Raw genomic sequence first — 16,334 nt, forward strand, 5'->3', positions numbered from 1 at the left:
GTGTGTGTGTGTGTGTATCCATGTATCCTAGAGTGCTTATGGACGTGTGATTGTGTTTCTCTGACTGAAATGAGAGGGAGAATTAGCAGGTTATGCGGGTGACTAATACAAGAGATAATTTCAAGCCAAATCCAAATTGGAAAAGCAGCTGAAATCACAACAACTGTGTACGCCACATAGTAGACCGCAACTCTTGTGGAAATAAGGTTGATTTACTAAAACTGACAAAGTGAAAATATTAAGATAATGTGGGTGCAAACATTTTGGTGCCAGCAAACTGATGCCTGGTCCAGAATGTGTTCGGTAACAGTGTGATATCCAGTAATCTGATTTACTTGCTGTCTATGTGGTGTGTGTTCCAACAGTAGGAGGATGAAAGGCATGTCAGCTCTGATTAGAGCTGCCAAACTGGCACAGTTTGAGTAAGTGTGAGTGTGTGTATTCGTGCCTGTGCTTTGGTCACTCTCCAGTAGGGAGATCGGAGCTGCCCTAAGGCGGTGGCCATCGTCCCATCCTTCCCAGCATTCTCCTTTCATCTCCCTTCATATCTCTCTCTTCCTCCTCTTGCTATGCGCGGAGCAACTGTTTGCCGCCTGATATCTCCACTCTTACCTAGCTCAGTAAACAGCCGCTCTGCATATCTATGCACTTACGTGCAAGAGTGCCTTTTCAGGAAAAGCAGCTTGTGTATATGTTCCAATGCAGGCAGCTCATCAGTGATGCTCTGTCAGCTTTGATAATAACTTGGGGCCCCGGGGCGCTGTGGCCCCCGATACTTTGTCACACTCCTACAGCTCTGCAAACAGAGGCCACTGTTGCCAGTAAAGCCTCTCTGCCTTCACTGATAATGAGCTCTGTGTCCTCAAAGATAGCCTAGTGTGGACCGGTGCCAGATTCCCTTGAGGTTTCGGGTGCTGCACGACTTCTGACACCAACAGGACAGCAGCTTAGGTCCTGAGCACACATTTCCACCGACTAATAGACAGTCATTAATTTAGACTTGATTAAATGAAAATGTAATGATGCCCAAGGGGAAAGTTTGTAATCACAGTGGCAGAATAAGGAAGAGGAAAGAATGAGACAAATAGAGGGTGTTTAAAAAGTGAAGTAAGTTTGTATGTAAGTTTTACTGATTAAGTATATACTGATCAAACATACTATACTCAGACATACTACATGGAGTACTGAATCATAATTCTGCCATTATTATGGCAAATAACCAAACACTAATGATAACCCAGCAAACGGACTAATAAAAAAATAGAACTGCAACATCCATATCCATTAGTTTGCATCCATTAGTTTTAAATGGCCCCCCTTCAACAAGACAGAGTTCCTCCTGACCATAAATCTACCTCTTAAAAGCCTAATGTGACACGGAGACACATATTTAGCTAACAGTTTAGCGCAGTAATTAGCATTTGTGAGCTCTCTCTGCCAAGTGCCAGCCGCCCAACATCTGTTCCTCCGCTGCCGCCGGGGCCAGCGCTTGCACCCTCGTCCCTCCCTCCTCCACCACCAGCAGTCTTTGCCTCACCGCGGGTGGCAGAACACTTATCAGGTCTGGAGTGAAGTGATAGGCAGACGAACGCAAAGTAAAAATTTAGCGACAGGCCTGTTGCCCCCTTCCCCTGAGCTGTTTGAGTGCTTGTTTGAGTCTTAAAAGAGAGAGGCCCTTCTCCTGCGGTCACCTTGACCCGTCTCTCCCCCCCTGCTCCCCCACCAGCTACAATTAAATCACAAGGAACATGTCGGGCCACCCAGCCTCGATTGTGGGCGTGCGCCATCAGCATATTCTCAGCATATTCACGCTGATGGGAAGCTTCTGCACTTGCCTGTGTATATTGGATTTATTTCTCGCTTCAGCGGTGATGGATTTTCCATTTGCCTGTTTTGTACGGTGGTGCACCATTGAAAGAAGCAGCACATCAAGACTGTTGCATCTTCTGGCACTCCCCGTCGCACTCCGTTTGCTCAATGCCATTTTAGGATTTTGCTCTCCCCGGCAAGCCATGCTTCTCCATATTGTAGGGGCCCATTTAACTCTGATAAGTCATTGTTCAGGCAATACAGAGGGGGAAGTTATAACAACATGCAGAGAGTGTCGACACCCCCCTTCCTATTCTCTCATTTTCTGTCCTCCTTTTCCCCTTTTCTGCTCTTTCTTTTTTAATTTTGCCTATAGCTCCTCTGTGGGCGAATTGCCGTTTCACAGCCCCTGCCCCAACAGGAAGGGAGGGTGAGGGGGGTGGGGTGGGGTGAGGTAAAGTGGAGGGGGATTATGACAGAAACAGGATGAAAGGGGAGAGAAAGGGGAAGGTGGAAGAAAATAAAGTTGTTCTTATCAGAACTTGCCAGGAGCAATGCGCACACAAAGCTGTTTGGGAATCCAATTTAGTCTTTGCTGTTAGTTTAAGTGATATCATTGCAATTAGCTGTCACAGGTCAGAGTGTGAGCTGGCTGCGTTAAGTGATTTCCTGAAATCCCACTAGTGGAAGCGTGAGGGGACGACAAGTCTCAACAAAAAAGGAAAAAAAAGAGAAAAGAAAAGAAAAAAAACCAACTCCACAAATTGACCGCTTCTTTATACAGCCTGCTAATAAATGTCAGCCGCCTCTTGGCTCTTTTGTTTTGCTCTTGTCAGTAGCTCACTCCGAATTTAAATGGATTTTCTTCCTGTATATCTCTCCACAAGGGTGACTTTGAGGCGTTGTAGTTTTATTTGCACCTCATGTAACTCAATTGCGCTGTATGTTGTTTTTTGGTGAGCTACATGTTGGGTGTAGAGGGAGTGGGGGCAAACAGCAGGAATGTCCTTGGTGTTTTTCATAAGAGCAATTACACAGGAGGTGTGTTACCGGGAATATGATCCATTTATAAACCTCCACTGTGAGTTCCTGCTGCTCCTGTCTATATGATGTTTTGTTTTCAACATTACATACGTTGGTAAGTCTAAAGTAGGAGTAGAAATTACTGAAGGTGACTGAACAGGAGGAGCCTATTTATGCCAGCCCAGCTCTCCTGTAGCACATATACTCTTCTGAAAACACTTCTGCAGTTTCCCCTTGACTACAGCAATATTCCAGAAGTTACTAGTTTAACTTCTAGGACTGCCTGGGAACACTGGTACAAGAGAACACGCCTTTCTTTTTTTGTAGCTGTTTCTTTTGTATGCTTGTATGCTTTTATATTGCAGGGTACCAAGCACATTTTGTCTGATGCCTCCCTCAGAGTGCAGACTCAGCGAGGGGCATTATTAAACAGGTGTTTAAATAGGTGTATTAAACAGACACATAGTGTCAGGTGCACAACTCAAGTCACTGAAATGGAACCCACAGAGAAGCTTTGAAGGAAATCATGCTGCATTACATTGACGTTGGGATAGAGGCATCTAAAATACGTCGTCCGACTTTGCAACTGTGTTACGTTCACCTGACACAACATATCTGTTTAAAGGAGGTGATAATCGCTGCAGAGTGAAGAAGTCAGCAGCCAAAATGTCTGCTTTTTCATCCTAAAAGAATAAAGATAAAGCAGCTTGTTGAGTTAAGGGTGAGGGCGGTAAATCTTCACTATATTCCCTCAACAAGTTACCCATCAGAAAGACATACAGTCAGATACAGAAATATCCATAAAAAGAAACACACACACACATCATTCATTCTCCACCTGACTGACTGCAATTAACACTGACCTCACCCCTCCTCTCCTGCCTCCCTCTCCTCCATCCCTCCCTCTCCTCTCTCCCTCCCTTCTTCCTGGTCTCTAGGGGAAATCTGTGCATTCAACATCCACGGGCTTGAGGCTCCATTCGAGGCAGTGGTGCTGAACGGTACGTCTGGTGAGGGCCAGCTGAGGGCCCGCGGCCTGGTCGACTGCGAGCTGCAGAAGGAATACACCTTCATCATTCAGGCTCACGACTGCGGCTCTGGCCCAGGGGGCACGGAGGGCAAAAAGTCCCACAAGTGAGTAAGACAGAAATCAACAATGACAACAACAACAACAACAACACTGTACATATGTATGCACAATCACCAAAACCTTTTCTAAACAAAGAAAGATTGTGTGTGACTTTATGCTTGGACCTGGCTTGCTTCTACACTAAACAGGAAATACCACCAAGGGAACAGAAAATTAAATAAACAAGGTTTTTCATAATTCATATCAAAGTGCTTGGGCTAAATTATGTAAAACTACAAGCATTTATTGTATAATTTATCACTCATTTAGACAATGGCTAAAGTCCAATCAAATTATAAGCTATGCCTGAAAACAATGGTGGTTTAGAAAGTATGAGAGTTTATACTACTGTAAGAATGACAAGTAGCTGGCTCTGTATGACTGTATATCTATGGACATTCCTGAGCATAAAATGTGCATGTGAGTGGGTGCAAATAAAAGCAGGGGCAACTCAGGATAGAGAGACCGCTGGCTAGTACTGTGGGTGTTTGGGGCTTGTCTCAAGTCAGCATTAAAGCTAGTTCAAACAGCCTCAACAAGCTATGTGTTATTCTCAATAAGTTCTATGGATGCTCAAATGTAAAACATACCAGCACAGATACAGCACAACACCCACCTCTACAAGCACCAGTAGACTAGTTTAAAGAGGTCTTATAATGAAAAAAAAAAACTATTTGTCACAGTTGTTACAGCTTCCGTCTGAAAAAGGACAACTACCTCTGTCGGCTGTATGCTCTCCCCTTGTGTTGTCTCACAGCTCAACCCCCTCACCTCAGCCAACAATGGAACCAAGCATAGAAATCTATCACCTTGTCTAGCGTTTAGATGCTGACATCATGCTGACACATGAAAGTAGAGAGTAACTTGTATTTACTGTATGTTGTTTGTGTACAAGGAAAAATGGGTGATGGATTTGTGCAACTATTTCTGCGGTTGATCATGTTTTATATCCCTCTCAAGTACCCAGACATTATGTTATGTCACACCATTACTTTCTATCAACATAACTCACTGCCCCCGCTGTGACACAGACCCAGTTTGGTTGGCACAGACGGGCCAACGCTGGAGGGGAAGCGAATTTGGGGACACTTTAAATGGCCCGTCCTTTTGCTGGCAGCTCTCAAAGGATGAGGCTGGCCTTTCACTGCATCTCTCCCTCGCTCACTCGCTCCGATTCAGAGAGAAGCTCACAGGGAAGGAGAAGAATCTCCGCCTAGGGCTGCGCTCAAATTACACATGACACGTCAACAGCAGAGAAGGGAAGCAGTCAGGAAAATTAGCAGCTAAAGAGGACAGGGGAGAGGATCAGGAGTGACACGGGATGAGTTTAAACTTCACTCTATCCTCTATTCTTCCCTGTTCTGCTTACCACTGGCTGCCCTACTTCTCACTCCTGTATTTCTCTTTTTTTCCGACTGGCTGCAGCTCAGATAGTGCCTGCTGTCTGACTTTATCAGTCCTTCTGTCTCTGTTACCAACACAGTGTTTGAATATTTCGTCAGGCTGCTTCTGCGCTCGCAAATGGACAAACATTGATTATATGCATCATCCTGCAAAGTGTCTTTTTCCTCCACTCTTGGTGACTTTGTCAGAATCCACAGCAACAGACAGCTGACATTAATGACTGCCTTTTTCTGAGTCAGAGCACCAATATAACAGCGTACAGATTTGCCACTTCTGAATCACATTGCTCCTTGCTGCCCTCTGAGATATTTTACTTAACGCCTGTGGAAGCTTTAGTCACTTGTCAGCAAAGTGCAAAGCCCAATGAATTCACCTTAAACTCCTTGAGACTGTTTCTGCTCAGGTCAGCTTTAAATGAAGCACAAATTAATCTACAATACTGTAAGGCTGACCTCTGCCAAATGAACAATTTGTACTGAGCTGTGAAGTGTTCTAAGCCTTTGACTTAAAGAGCCATGAATGTGATAAATGTTTTGTGTCTTGTTATTGGTTTTAGCACAATAGTGATTCCACCTAGACATTGATTAAAAACAACAAAGACCACAAAGAAAAACTCTGTGATGCCTGTCCACAGCCACAATGCTTGACTGACAGCTGATGAAATTCATTTTGTGCTTTTCCTCTATTTAAATAAAAGCCAAAGACGCACAGTGGGTCAGTCAGTACAAACTCATGCTGTTCGTTCAAACTCACAGAACTTTATTTTAAATTCTGGGGAGATCAATACCAAATCTGTCATGCTGTATTTTGGGGAAATAAAAGGAAGCTGCAGACATGATACACAACATACATATGATACTGTCAGAGTTGAATAAATTGATTTTAACAACCTCAGAGCTGCTCGGCTATAGACTCTTAGTCTTAATAATTAGGTGACTTGTTTAAACTGACAGATTTCTGCCCATTTTTTTAAATTATATTATAAATAAACATGTATATATTTCTATATTTATTTAAAGACCTGGTTTAGATTTGATTATTGTTTTAGGACAGTGCGGTTTGCAACTTGTGAATCAGGATACCCACAATATTTTTATTTGCTTTTTTGGTGAAATACAGTACAGTTGTACCTCTTTATATCTCTAAAAAATATTCTGATGAAACAATCTTTGGGGGGAAATTACTTTTCAGTTGAACTGCTCAAGGGGCCACAAGTATAAATTGCTTTTTATAAGGGGTCACAAGCAAAAAAGGTTAGGAACCACTGTTTTAGCGTACCAAACAGATTTGTTCCTTTGTTCCTCTGAAAATCTGAGCAGAAGTCTTTTATGGCCACGTGAGCACTGAGCCTTTGGGGTGTCTGCACTTGAAAAACAACCATATAATCTCACTAATTATCATCTGAAGACTAGAAGTTTCTGTGTACTGTTTGTACTTTGCCATTCCCCACACACCTTGCTATGTGCAACTTTCTTCTGTTGCTATGGAGTAATTAGGCATCAGGGATACCTCACTGCCTTACAAAGCATGTCATATTCATAATCCTTCCCAGGGCTCCCAGCTAACCGCGATACATGTATTTAACACCGGCCCAGGGGTTACTGCCTGGAGGTTGTCGGGGGAGTAATGCATTCACAGTAGGGTTAGGTGCCCCTGAGGTTATATGTGTGTTTATGAGAGAATAGGCATGCAATTTAGACACACAGGTGTTTTCTCATGTCCATGCAGCCACACATTCACACATGCTCGGTGCTTGGCGGCACGGTAGTTATTAAAGTCATCATTAGTGAATCTTAGAGGCCTGTATGTCCTAACCTCACTGCAGTTTGGAAAGGCTAATTATCTCACAGAACAGCTAGCTGAAGGACAGCCTTGCACACACACACACACACACACACACACACACACTCAAACACACTCAGAAATCCCAAATGCTGAGTCAAATTCACACTGATATACCTAAATTTACATATAAATAAGACAAATACCGTAGCTGGGGATAGATGGGGCTGGGGCTGATTTTGCATCTCATAACCAATTTGCGCAAAACATGCAAAGAAATGCACTCATACACACACAGACAACCACCAAAAGACACACTCTGCATTAACACAAAAAAAGTCACTTTCTTATGAGTGAAGAAGTGGGCCAAGAGCTGTGCCTTGTTAGCATAAGCTGTCATGATAAATTCCTGCAGTGAGAAGACCAGGGGACTCCACGCAGATAGTGCAGGCCTGTCAATGTGTCTGTGCTTTATTCTACCAAGAATCTTAACTTCACGCTTGTCACACTTGATGCTAATATGAGTGAAACCTCATTCTGTCAAAACCTGTTAGCTGACGTGATTATTATTCTTGGCAAGAAAAAAAAGTGTAGGAATATGTTGTTTATCTTCAGCTAACATAATGTAATAGGAGAGTATAGTCTCTGTGTTTCAATTATGAATATGCACCGCCAGGAACTGCACCATCTGTGCTTGTCTGCTTCAGTTACCAGACGAAAGAAAGTGACACCCGTTCCCATCCCAGATTCGAACCATGATTGGGTGTCGACGCATGTCAGCGGTTGCAGGTTGCAGTTGCGGGTGGAGCAAATGGACATTCAATCATTGAATTGCAAGCAAATGCTCTTAAAGAAAGAAGAAAGAAGAAGTGTTTTCTCTGTCCGGTTAACTGTATCTGAGAGTACAGCTCTAACTCCTCTGTATCACTTCCTCTATATTTCTCTATACTGTGGCATGATAGTCTGAGCCATCTATCACTGATTTGATCCATACTATCTGTGGATCTGTGGACTGAACTGGATTACCACACATTTTAATCACCTATTGAGATTACACAAACCCCATTGGAGTTCTGTGCTGCCGCCTCAGGGTGCTAGTCAATGTGGAAGTGGGATTTCCTTATTGATGAGATTACCACCCTGTGCTGTGCATTTGATCCCATTGGTATAGTCAGGATTGTTTATTTCCATTCTAGTCATCCACAAGGAAATTGATGATTCAACCTCTCGGCTAATTCTTGACAAAGATTAATTGAGTCCTTTGCCTTTGTGGTGTGTGTGTGTGTGTGTGTGCACGAGAGGCATTCAATAATGAGTGGCTGTGTTTAGTTGAGTGTTGATAAATAATGAGTGTGGATGAATATGTAATAAGCTGGGAACAATACTAACCTGGCATTAACATGCATCACCTGGCGTTAACATGCAGCTGGTATCTGATTGTCTCTGCATATGATTTAGCTGGATCAAAATCACACCTGGCACTGAAATACATCTCCACTGCTTGCTGTGCACTTTTTCTAATGAGATATTTACATCATTAAAAAGTGACTGCAAACATCTTCCCAGTCCTTTTTATTAGATAAAAGACACCTTGTTTATTACTGCAAACAGTGTTTTTGACATAAATGGATTGGAATTCACAGGGACTGGGTTATATAAAGCTTAATAAACAAGTCAAATGTGTAGTTCAGTGCCGCAAGCAGTCAAGCAATGTAATCTCTTTTTGGTATTACTCAAAATCCTGGCTGCAGAATTCTTAATTAACTGTAATTCTCTTATAGACTTTTTAGGTAGCCTGTAAAATTGCAGTGATCTAAGCAACTTGTGAGAAAGCATTTATCAGTATTTTGACATTATTTGAAAGGCTCAGTGTGTAGGATTTAGTGGCAACGAGCAGTGTAGTTTCTGATTGCAACACTCTCACCTCATCGTCCCGTTCCAAGTGTGTAGGAGAAACTGATGGATAAATTGTGTCTTAATCTCCTTGGACACACGATGTAACATTGACTGTAGTTTATGTCCTTCTACATATGAATCTTTTTTTTATTTATAGTTTTTATAAAATACTGATCCAAATAGGAATAAATCAGTGAGACAGGTGACAAAAGCATTCAAAGAACTTGGGTCATCTGGCAAAAACAGAGATATACAATTGTATATCATCTGTAAACCTTCAGACCAATATACCAATTTTGATTCTGCCTGCTCTACCTCCAGACAGTCAGTTTGCATTTTGGTTGCATATAAACCAAGGGTTGTTACTGTTTCACATTATTATTTGATCACAATGTGACCACACAGTCTGTATTCCAGTGCAGAACGAAAACAGGCTCATAGATTTCCCTATTCACTGGGATGATGTAGTTTGTTTAACCTTTTGACATTTTTTCCAAGTAGCCATCCCTGTGGCTCTAGTTTTTATCCACTTTGTTAAGTTGTGTTGTGATCATTCTCACACCCATGGGGTTATTTAACCCCCTGCTGTCTTTCTGTGTCATTCTGATTCATTGTGGGCTTCCTGCTTATGAGCTGAGGCCTGTCACAGGAAAGAATGGTGGCCATGGGCTCAGCTTGGCAATGTTCCAGCAACATGAAAACTCACACACATACACACACACACACACACAAGCATCCTAGCCCTAGAGAGCCAGGCATCTGTTTTAGTCAGATGTGAGCCATCAGCAGAGAAACACACCCTCACATGCACACTCACAATGAGACATATTCACAATTATTGCGTTTAGTTATATATCGCGGATTTGTGTGCATGAATACATAATCACACACACACACACACACACACACAGCAGTCTCTCAATACAAGCCCCAGAGGAGTGGAACATATGTTTGCTCCCTTACCACTGGGGAGTGTGGCAAAGCAGGGGGGTAATGTTTATGAGAGAGCGTCATTAATATGACAAAACAAGGCTGGCAGAGGGATTTACTGCACACACTGGAGCTGCCATCATCTGTCAGTGCTTCTTATCACCATCTTCACTGCTGTTAGCATTGCCGTTAACATCCCACTAAACCTAAAGCCCACTGATTATTCATTGTCATATACGTGTTCATGTGTGTAATCTGTTCCTGTGTCCAGTGGGAAAAGAACTTTTCAGATCCTTTAAAGGACCTTCTCAAGCAGCTTCCTAAATAAATAATGGTCTTACATAAACATACAGTTTTCTGCCAAAGTTAGAAGAGTTTGTTTAGTCTGTTTATTTCACATTAGAAGTTTCTGTAAAGATGTTTTTGTCTGTGTTCTTCTTAATTCATACTTTGCAGTCACGTGATTACCATGGTTACCTGGCGGGCAAGAAACATATATATTTACATCATTATCCGTCCACCTTACACCGCACAAATAATGAAAGGCTACAAAAGTTATGCTATCTTTTTTTCAAGAGTGGATGGGGTTAACAATGCTGTCGTATGGGAGGGGTGAAAAACAGGAATATCCTTCATAATCAAAGCAAACGTGAGTGTTAGACTAGTTACGCTAGCTAATGTTACACGCTAAGGTTTTGCTAATGTTTGGCATGTTTGTAAACTATACAACAAAAGTGAACATCTGTGTTTTCCGTCGTTGTGAGTGAAAGTCTTTCATTTGAATATGTAAGCCTCTGCTGTCTCGGCCGAACATGATGAACCTGCTTGATAAGTAACATTAGTTAAAAAAAAGTAATATAGTATAAGTAAGTAAGTAAGTAAGATAGACGCAGTACAACAGTAACGTGTGTACTGTAAACATGTATATTTACTTCATTCTCATCATAATATAATCAAATCACGTACATATGATATATATATACTTTTGTATAGTAAAACTGGCGACGTCCTGGCAAATTAATAATATATATTAAAAAAAAACAGATTTTCCAGGCTTTAAAGTAAAAGTAGTGATACCACAATGTAAATATACTCTGTTATAGGTAAAATTCCTGCATTTATAATTGTATCGATGCCTACATGAATGGGCTACTGTTATGCTATGTTAGTGTTAGCTTGCCAGCTAAAATGCTTTAGCTAATGTACAGTTTATACAGTGACGCTACAGCATATGAAGTACAAGTATATAGATGACTAACATTGTGTGCACCTTCTTGTGTACTTTTTTGATGAAATTAGGTATCTAGCTCAGTATGTTTAGTCCATAGATGTAGGCTATTATAAGAACTAGATACTGGACGGCAAAATGGTGCCTCTTCATCGCTTGGCGCACACACCGAAAAGGTTTTCTAGCTTCCGGGTTTCCTGCTTATATGCAGTCCCTGAATAGGCGCAGTAGTGTTTTTCCTGCTGGCCCCGTCCCCAAGTTCTCGCTCTGCCCATAGACTGTACATTGTGATGTAGATTTTTTTATTTCTTTAAATTGAGTGTTTTAAAAATATCCTCCATGGATCAAATATTCATAATAGAGTCATATTTGACCTTGTTTATGCTTTCACAGACGTCTCTCGTGAGCTAGTCTGAGTGGTGCTTCTGTATGCAAAATGTAGCAAAATCTGAAATGTGGTGAGGAAATGGCAGATATTTCATAGAAAAATAAGGAACAGATAAATGTTAAGACACAAAAAAAGAAAAAATAAGGACTTAAAAAATTAACTGGAGAAAACAATTAATTAATTAATTTTATTTATTTTATACAACTGACTGGTGGTAAAGGAAAAGATTAAAAAGCGCTTTCCTTTTTTTTCACTGATTGGAGGTTAAAAAAACAACTTTATCATTATTTTACACTCCATTTTAATTAGTTTTAATCAATGACAATTTATTGAATCATGCAGTTATTTTTGACTTGTTTGACTTTGTACTACTTTTTCTCCACTTCATGGCTCCGTAAAGATGCCATCTTAAATTATAATTTGCTCAGTTATAAAAACATTAAAAAATCCAAGTAATTACACTAAATGAGGAGGTTAATAAAACATAAAAGAAAAAGGAAGAAATTTGTGCGTGTAGGATGAACTTAGTTTGTACATATATTTGTGTGTTAGGAAAGAAGGAGAACTGAAAATACAAGAGTAGGAATACAGGGTGCAGTATATCTTATTGCATTAACAGGGCCATCACAGGACTCAAACTCTTTGGGTATTTGGAGCATTTTGTTCCATCACTTTTTATGATGGAACTATATATATATATATATATATATATATATATATATATAGGACGGTTGGTTAGTCTCATCTAAATATAATACGTCATATTTTAGAGGCTCATCATATGTTTTGTATTTAAAATGTTAATCTTCAAAGTAAATAGCAATTATAGTTGTCAGATAAATGTAGTGGTTACAGTCCATCACTCTCACACAGTAGTTTAAAGTAGCATTACATGGAAATACTCAAGTTTACTCAAATTGTACTTGACATTACTTTAGTAAATGTACGTAGTTACTACTACTACTTCCTGTTCCCCATTTCTTTGTCCCTTTTGCATTTTTACTTCAGTTGTTTGTGTGTCTCAGATTTTCTAATAAATTACTTAACTGCATCTGTTTATGTGGAGAAGCTAAAAAACAAATGGTCTCCTACAGTATGTTTGTGTACGTGAAAAATAAGGCAGTGAGGAAATCCATTCTGTCTGGGCTTCCCCCCCCCCAAAAAAAAAAGAAAAAAATTACTTTGTGTTTGCCATTTGAAGCTTAAAACTATATTATTCTGTTTAATGGTCATTCATCACCGGTTGTCAGTCAATGAATCGAAGGATTGATTATTCAATATGTTGCCTTCGGGCCACTAGAGAGTATTGATGAAGATGTTGTAAAGTGATGAATGGTGTGGTTTTTCCATCAAGTGTGACTTAACATGAATTACTGCTGATAGATCACTTATGGAATGATTAATTAGTGCAGTTTAGAGCTTTTGGAGAACTGTGCATAGTGTGCATGACTATGGTATGAAGATATCCAGGGGATTATTGTGCCATAGCAACACAATCAAAGCAATCCATTGGGTCAGGTCAGACAGTGTATTACACAACGCACAGTGTGACTGTTGGTTACCAAACTAATTCATCAACACATCCAAGCTTAACTCATCTGAGATGCTGCAGTAAGATACCTTACTCCTCCTTCCTACAAGTGCACTTTCGAGCAAGGCACTCAGTCCAGTTTCAGTAACGGAGGCAGTTGCACTCAACTCCTGTATGGACATCAAAGACATACTTCGCCTTATAAACTATTTTGTGGTTGCAGTGATTAGGAACATACATTATTATAATACACACATTATAAATGCACACATTTCCAATTCTAAAACTTCACAGATACTGTTCTTTTTTCTCCCTCCCCCACTTTCATTTTCTTGTGGAAGCAAAATGTTATGTTGAAAATACAGACAACAAGCCTTAATTACATTTTATTTTTCCACCAGTTGCAGCATGAGTAGTAATTCTGGGTTATTGCAGTCATGATTTAATTCATTACTGTGCATGCAGTAGTGAATGCTTATTTTAAAATGTTTTTAAATGCCTCAGTGATTTATTGTTGTACTTTCATAAAGTTGGGGGAATCACAAGAGACTGAATTAAAAAACAAATTGTCAAATTGGAGGCATCAGAGGCCAAGATGTCCTGACTTTTGGTCCCAAAAAAATCTCCAGCCCAAGTTAACCCGGATGACATCGTTAAGGTTGATTTTCCTGACTTTGGAAAGCTCTCTCCAGACCTGTGCAACACATTGTACAACTGTTTTCACAGGCTAAGTAGTACTCCTTGTGACAAATAAAGTAAATGTCATGTGTACAATTGATGGAGTTAGCCTTTTTGAGTCTTGCACTAGTGTTAATGCCCTATTTGTGAACAAGATCAAGAGTCTACTGCTCTTTTCTCTTTGAATGTTAACATCAGCATGCTAACATCTATTTTGGTTTAGTGTGTTAGCATACGCACATTTGCTATTTAGCAATAAACACAAAGCACAGTTGAGGCTAATGGGAATGTCATAGTTTTGCAAGTATTTGGTCATAAACAAAAGTATTGGACAAATTCAAATGTTGACCTGATGGCGATGCCAAGGAAAAATTAAGGGATAACCAAAATCATTACAATGTATGAATGTGTGTACCCAAGGTCATGGGAATCCATCAAGTAGTTTTTGAGACCCTTCTCTCAAAACCACAAATGTCAGTCACATAGAGACGCTACAGTAAATGTCAAGGGATCACCAAAGTCATTAGGATTCATTCTCTGGAGAATGTGAACAACTGTATAAAATGTCGGCATGTTGTTGAGATATTTCAGTCCGGACAAAAGTGGTGGACAAACAAACTGACAGGTTGACAATGCCATTCCTAAAGCCTCTAGCAAGGCTGAAATAACTGTCATCTTAATCCTATACACTAGTGAAGTGAAGTTGAATCTAACTGAATGAATGTATAAAATGCTTCCTTATTTCCCTCGTGCGCCAAGGAAAAATTATCCACTGTTTTGAAAACAGTAATGCTGTGTGCTGATGCTAGACTAACCTCTACTAATCTTCACTTTCCTCCCCTCCGTTGCCCCCAACTGTCTACAGGGCGGTGGTGCACATTCAGGTCAACGATGTGAATGAGTTTGCCCCGGTGTTTCGGGAGCCTCAGTACCGAGCCGCAGTGATAGAGGGCAAGATTTATGACAGCATCCTGCAGGTGGAAGCCACTGACCAGGACTGCTCCCCACAATACAGCCAGATCTGTAACTACCAGATCACCACCACCAACACACCCTTCGCTATAGATCGCAACGGTGAGTAGCATTTACAGGGAGGCAAGGTTTTGTTTTAACGGACCTTGCCACACAGAATCAACAGTGTGTGATGCTCAGTGCATCTACAGCATCTCACTTATTTCACTCATGTCCAAGAACATTCTGCAAATCAGGTTAGACATTTTTTGTTTTCTGTTTTATTTTAAAAAAGATCTAAAAACACATATTTTTTCATAACACAGTATCACCTGTGATCTAAAAATTTAACTTATGTACACACAGCCACATGAGAAACACGCACAAACACTCGTAGCAAAACTTAATACTTTTTTACTATCATATACCATTTCTATTTATACAATTCATACTAATATTATTACTATTAACACTACTACTGTAGTACAGATGTCTCTCCAGGATAAAATGTGTTATTTGCGCTTTCCAAGGACAAGTCAAGCTTTGCCCAGAGAGCCATCATTCTCCACAAATCAGATCACAGGAATCTGTGCACACACAAATATGAAAAACACACACTGACAAAGACAAATGCGAAGAAAAATCTATGGACACTCACAAACTTACTCGGCTTTTTGCTACTTGCACTTGGCTCTTAACATCAACATTAATAATTATTATGCATTATTAAAAAATCTGCTCACACTCTTATTTTCTTTTTTTAGGAGACATTCTGTAGATGCAAGGACATTACTGTTTAGGTTTTTGTTGCTGCAGACTGCCGAGCGCAGCCCACTGCTGAGGTGTTGCAATAAAAAGGCTGAGTGGATGAGGTTAGGGCCAAACTGCACTGTGAATGATACAGAGGGGAGGCTGCAGCCAGAGAGCTCTCTCTCCTCTCTTGCCATTTGAAGGGGTCTCGCTTAGCCATTGACCGCTGAGGAAAAGGCTTTGAGAGCCCTTGAACTCAAGAGCACCTGAGGGAGAGAGGAAGAAGATGGAGGAAGGGAGGGAGGGGTTGGCTGTGAGAGCAAGTGCTTTTAGAGGATCAGGGAGAGAAGGAGATAGACAACTGTAGCGGAGATAAACTAAACAAAAGGGATAGAGTTGGTGGTGATACTCTATATTTTTTTCTCATTTTCAAAAAATCCCATGATAAGGCCCAAAGAAACAATTGATTGATTCTACCAACAATTTCCTGTGTTGTATCTTTTTCCTCTGGGCCATAAAGCGTATTGTTGTCCAAAGACTATTAAAAACACATCAGTCACGCTGTTGCATTGGCGGACATGTTCCTTTATTACCATGAACACACACACACTGTAGTTTATTTTGACTCAATCACACAAACACTGTCCTGCTACCACAAACATTCCGTAGCTCACCAAATGTGTAGTAATTCGCTGCTGAAAATAGTCCCAAACGTTTCCAGTATTTACTCCTGGTTGAGTAACATTTGCTAAAAACTACAGTGGCCAGCTGTTTAAAGGTTATATATAAGGAATTAATTTGCCACTAGATGTCACACTAGAGCACCGGGATCTCA

General features: G+C 40.6%; 1 protein-coding gene across 1 annotated transcript in view; it reads left to right on the forward strand.

The window, feature by feature from the left end:
• LOC118341967 (calsyntenin-2-like) overlaps positions 1-16,334 on the forward strand; it is a 139,961-nt gene that overhangs the window by 48,201 nt on the left and 75,426 nt on the right. Inside the window, exons 3-4 of the mRNA XM_035680391.1 lie at positions 3,771-3,966; positions 14,664-14,872. Coding sequence (XP_035536284.1) covers positions 3,771-3,966; positions 14,664-14,872 — 405 coding nt within the window. The remainder of the gene's footprint in view (positions 1-3,770; positions 3,967-14,663; positions 14,873-16,334) is intronic.

This window comes from Morone saxatilis, unplaced genomic scaffold (assembly GCF_004916995.1).
Source record: "Morone saxatilis isolate NCDOM2014 unplaced genomic scaffold, NCSU_SB_2.0 Contig8, whole genome shotgun sequence".
NCBI classification, from domain to species: domain Eukaryota; kingdom Metazoa; phylum Chordata; class Actinopteri; family Moronidae; genus Morone; species Morone saxatilis.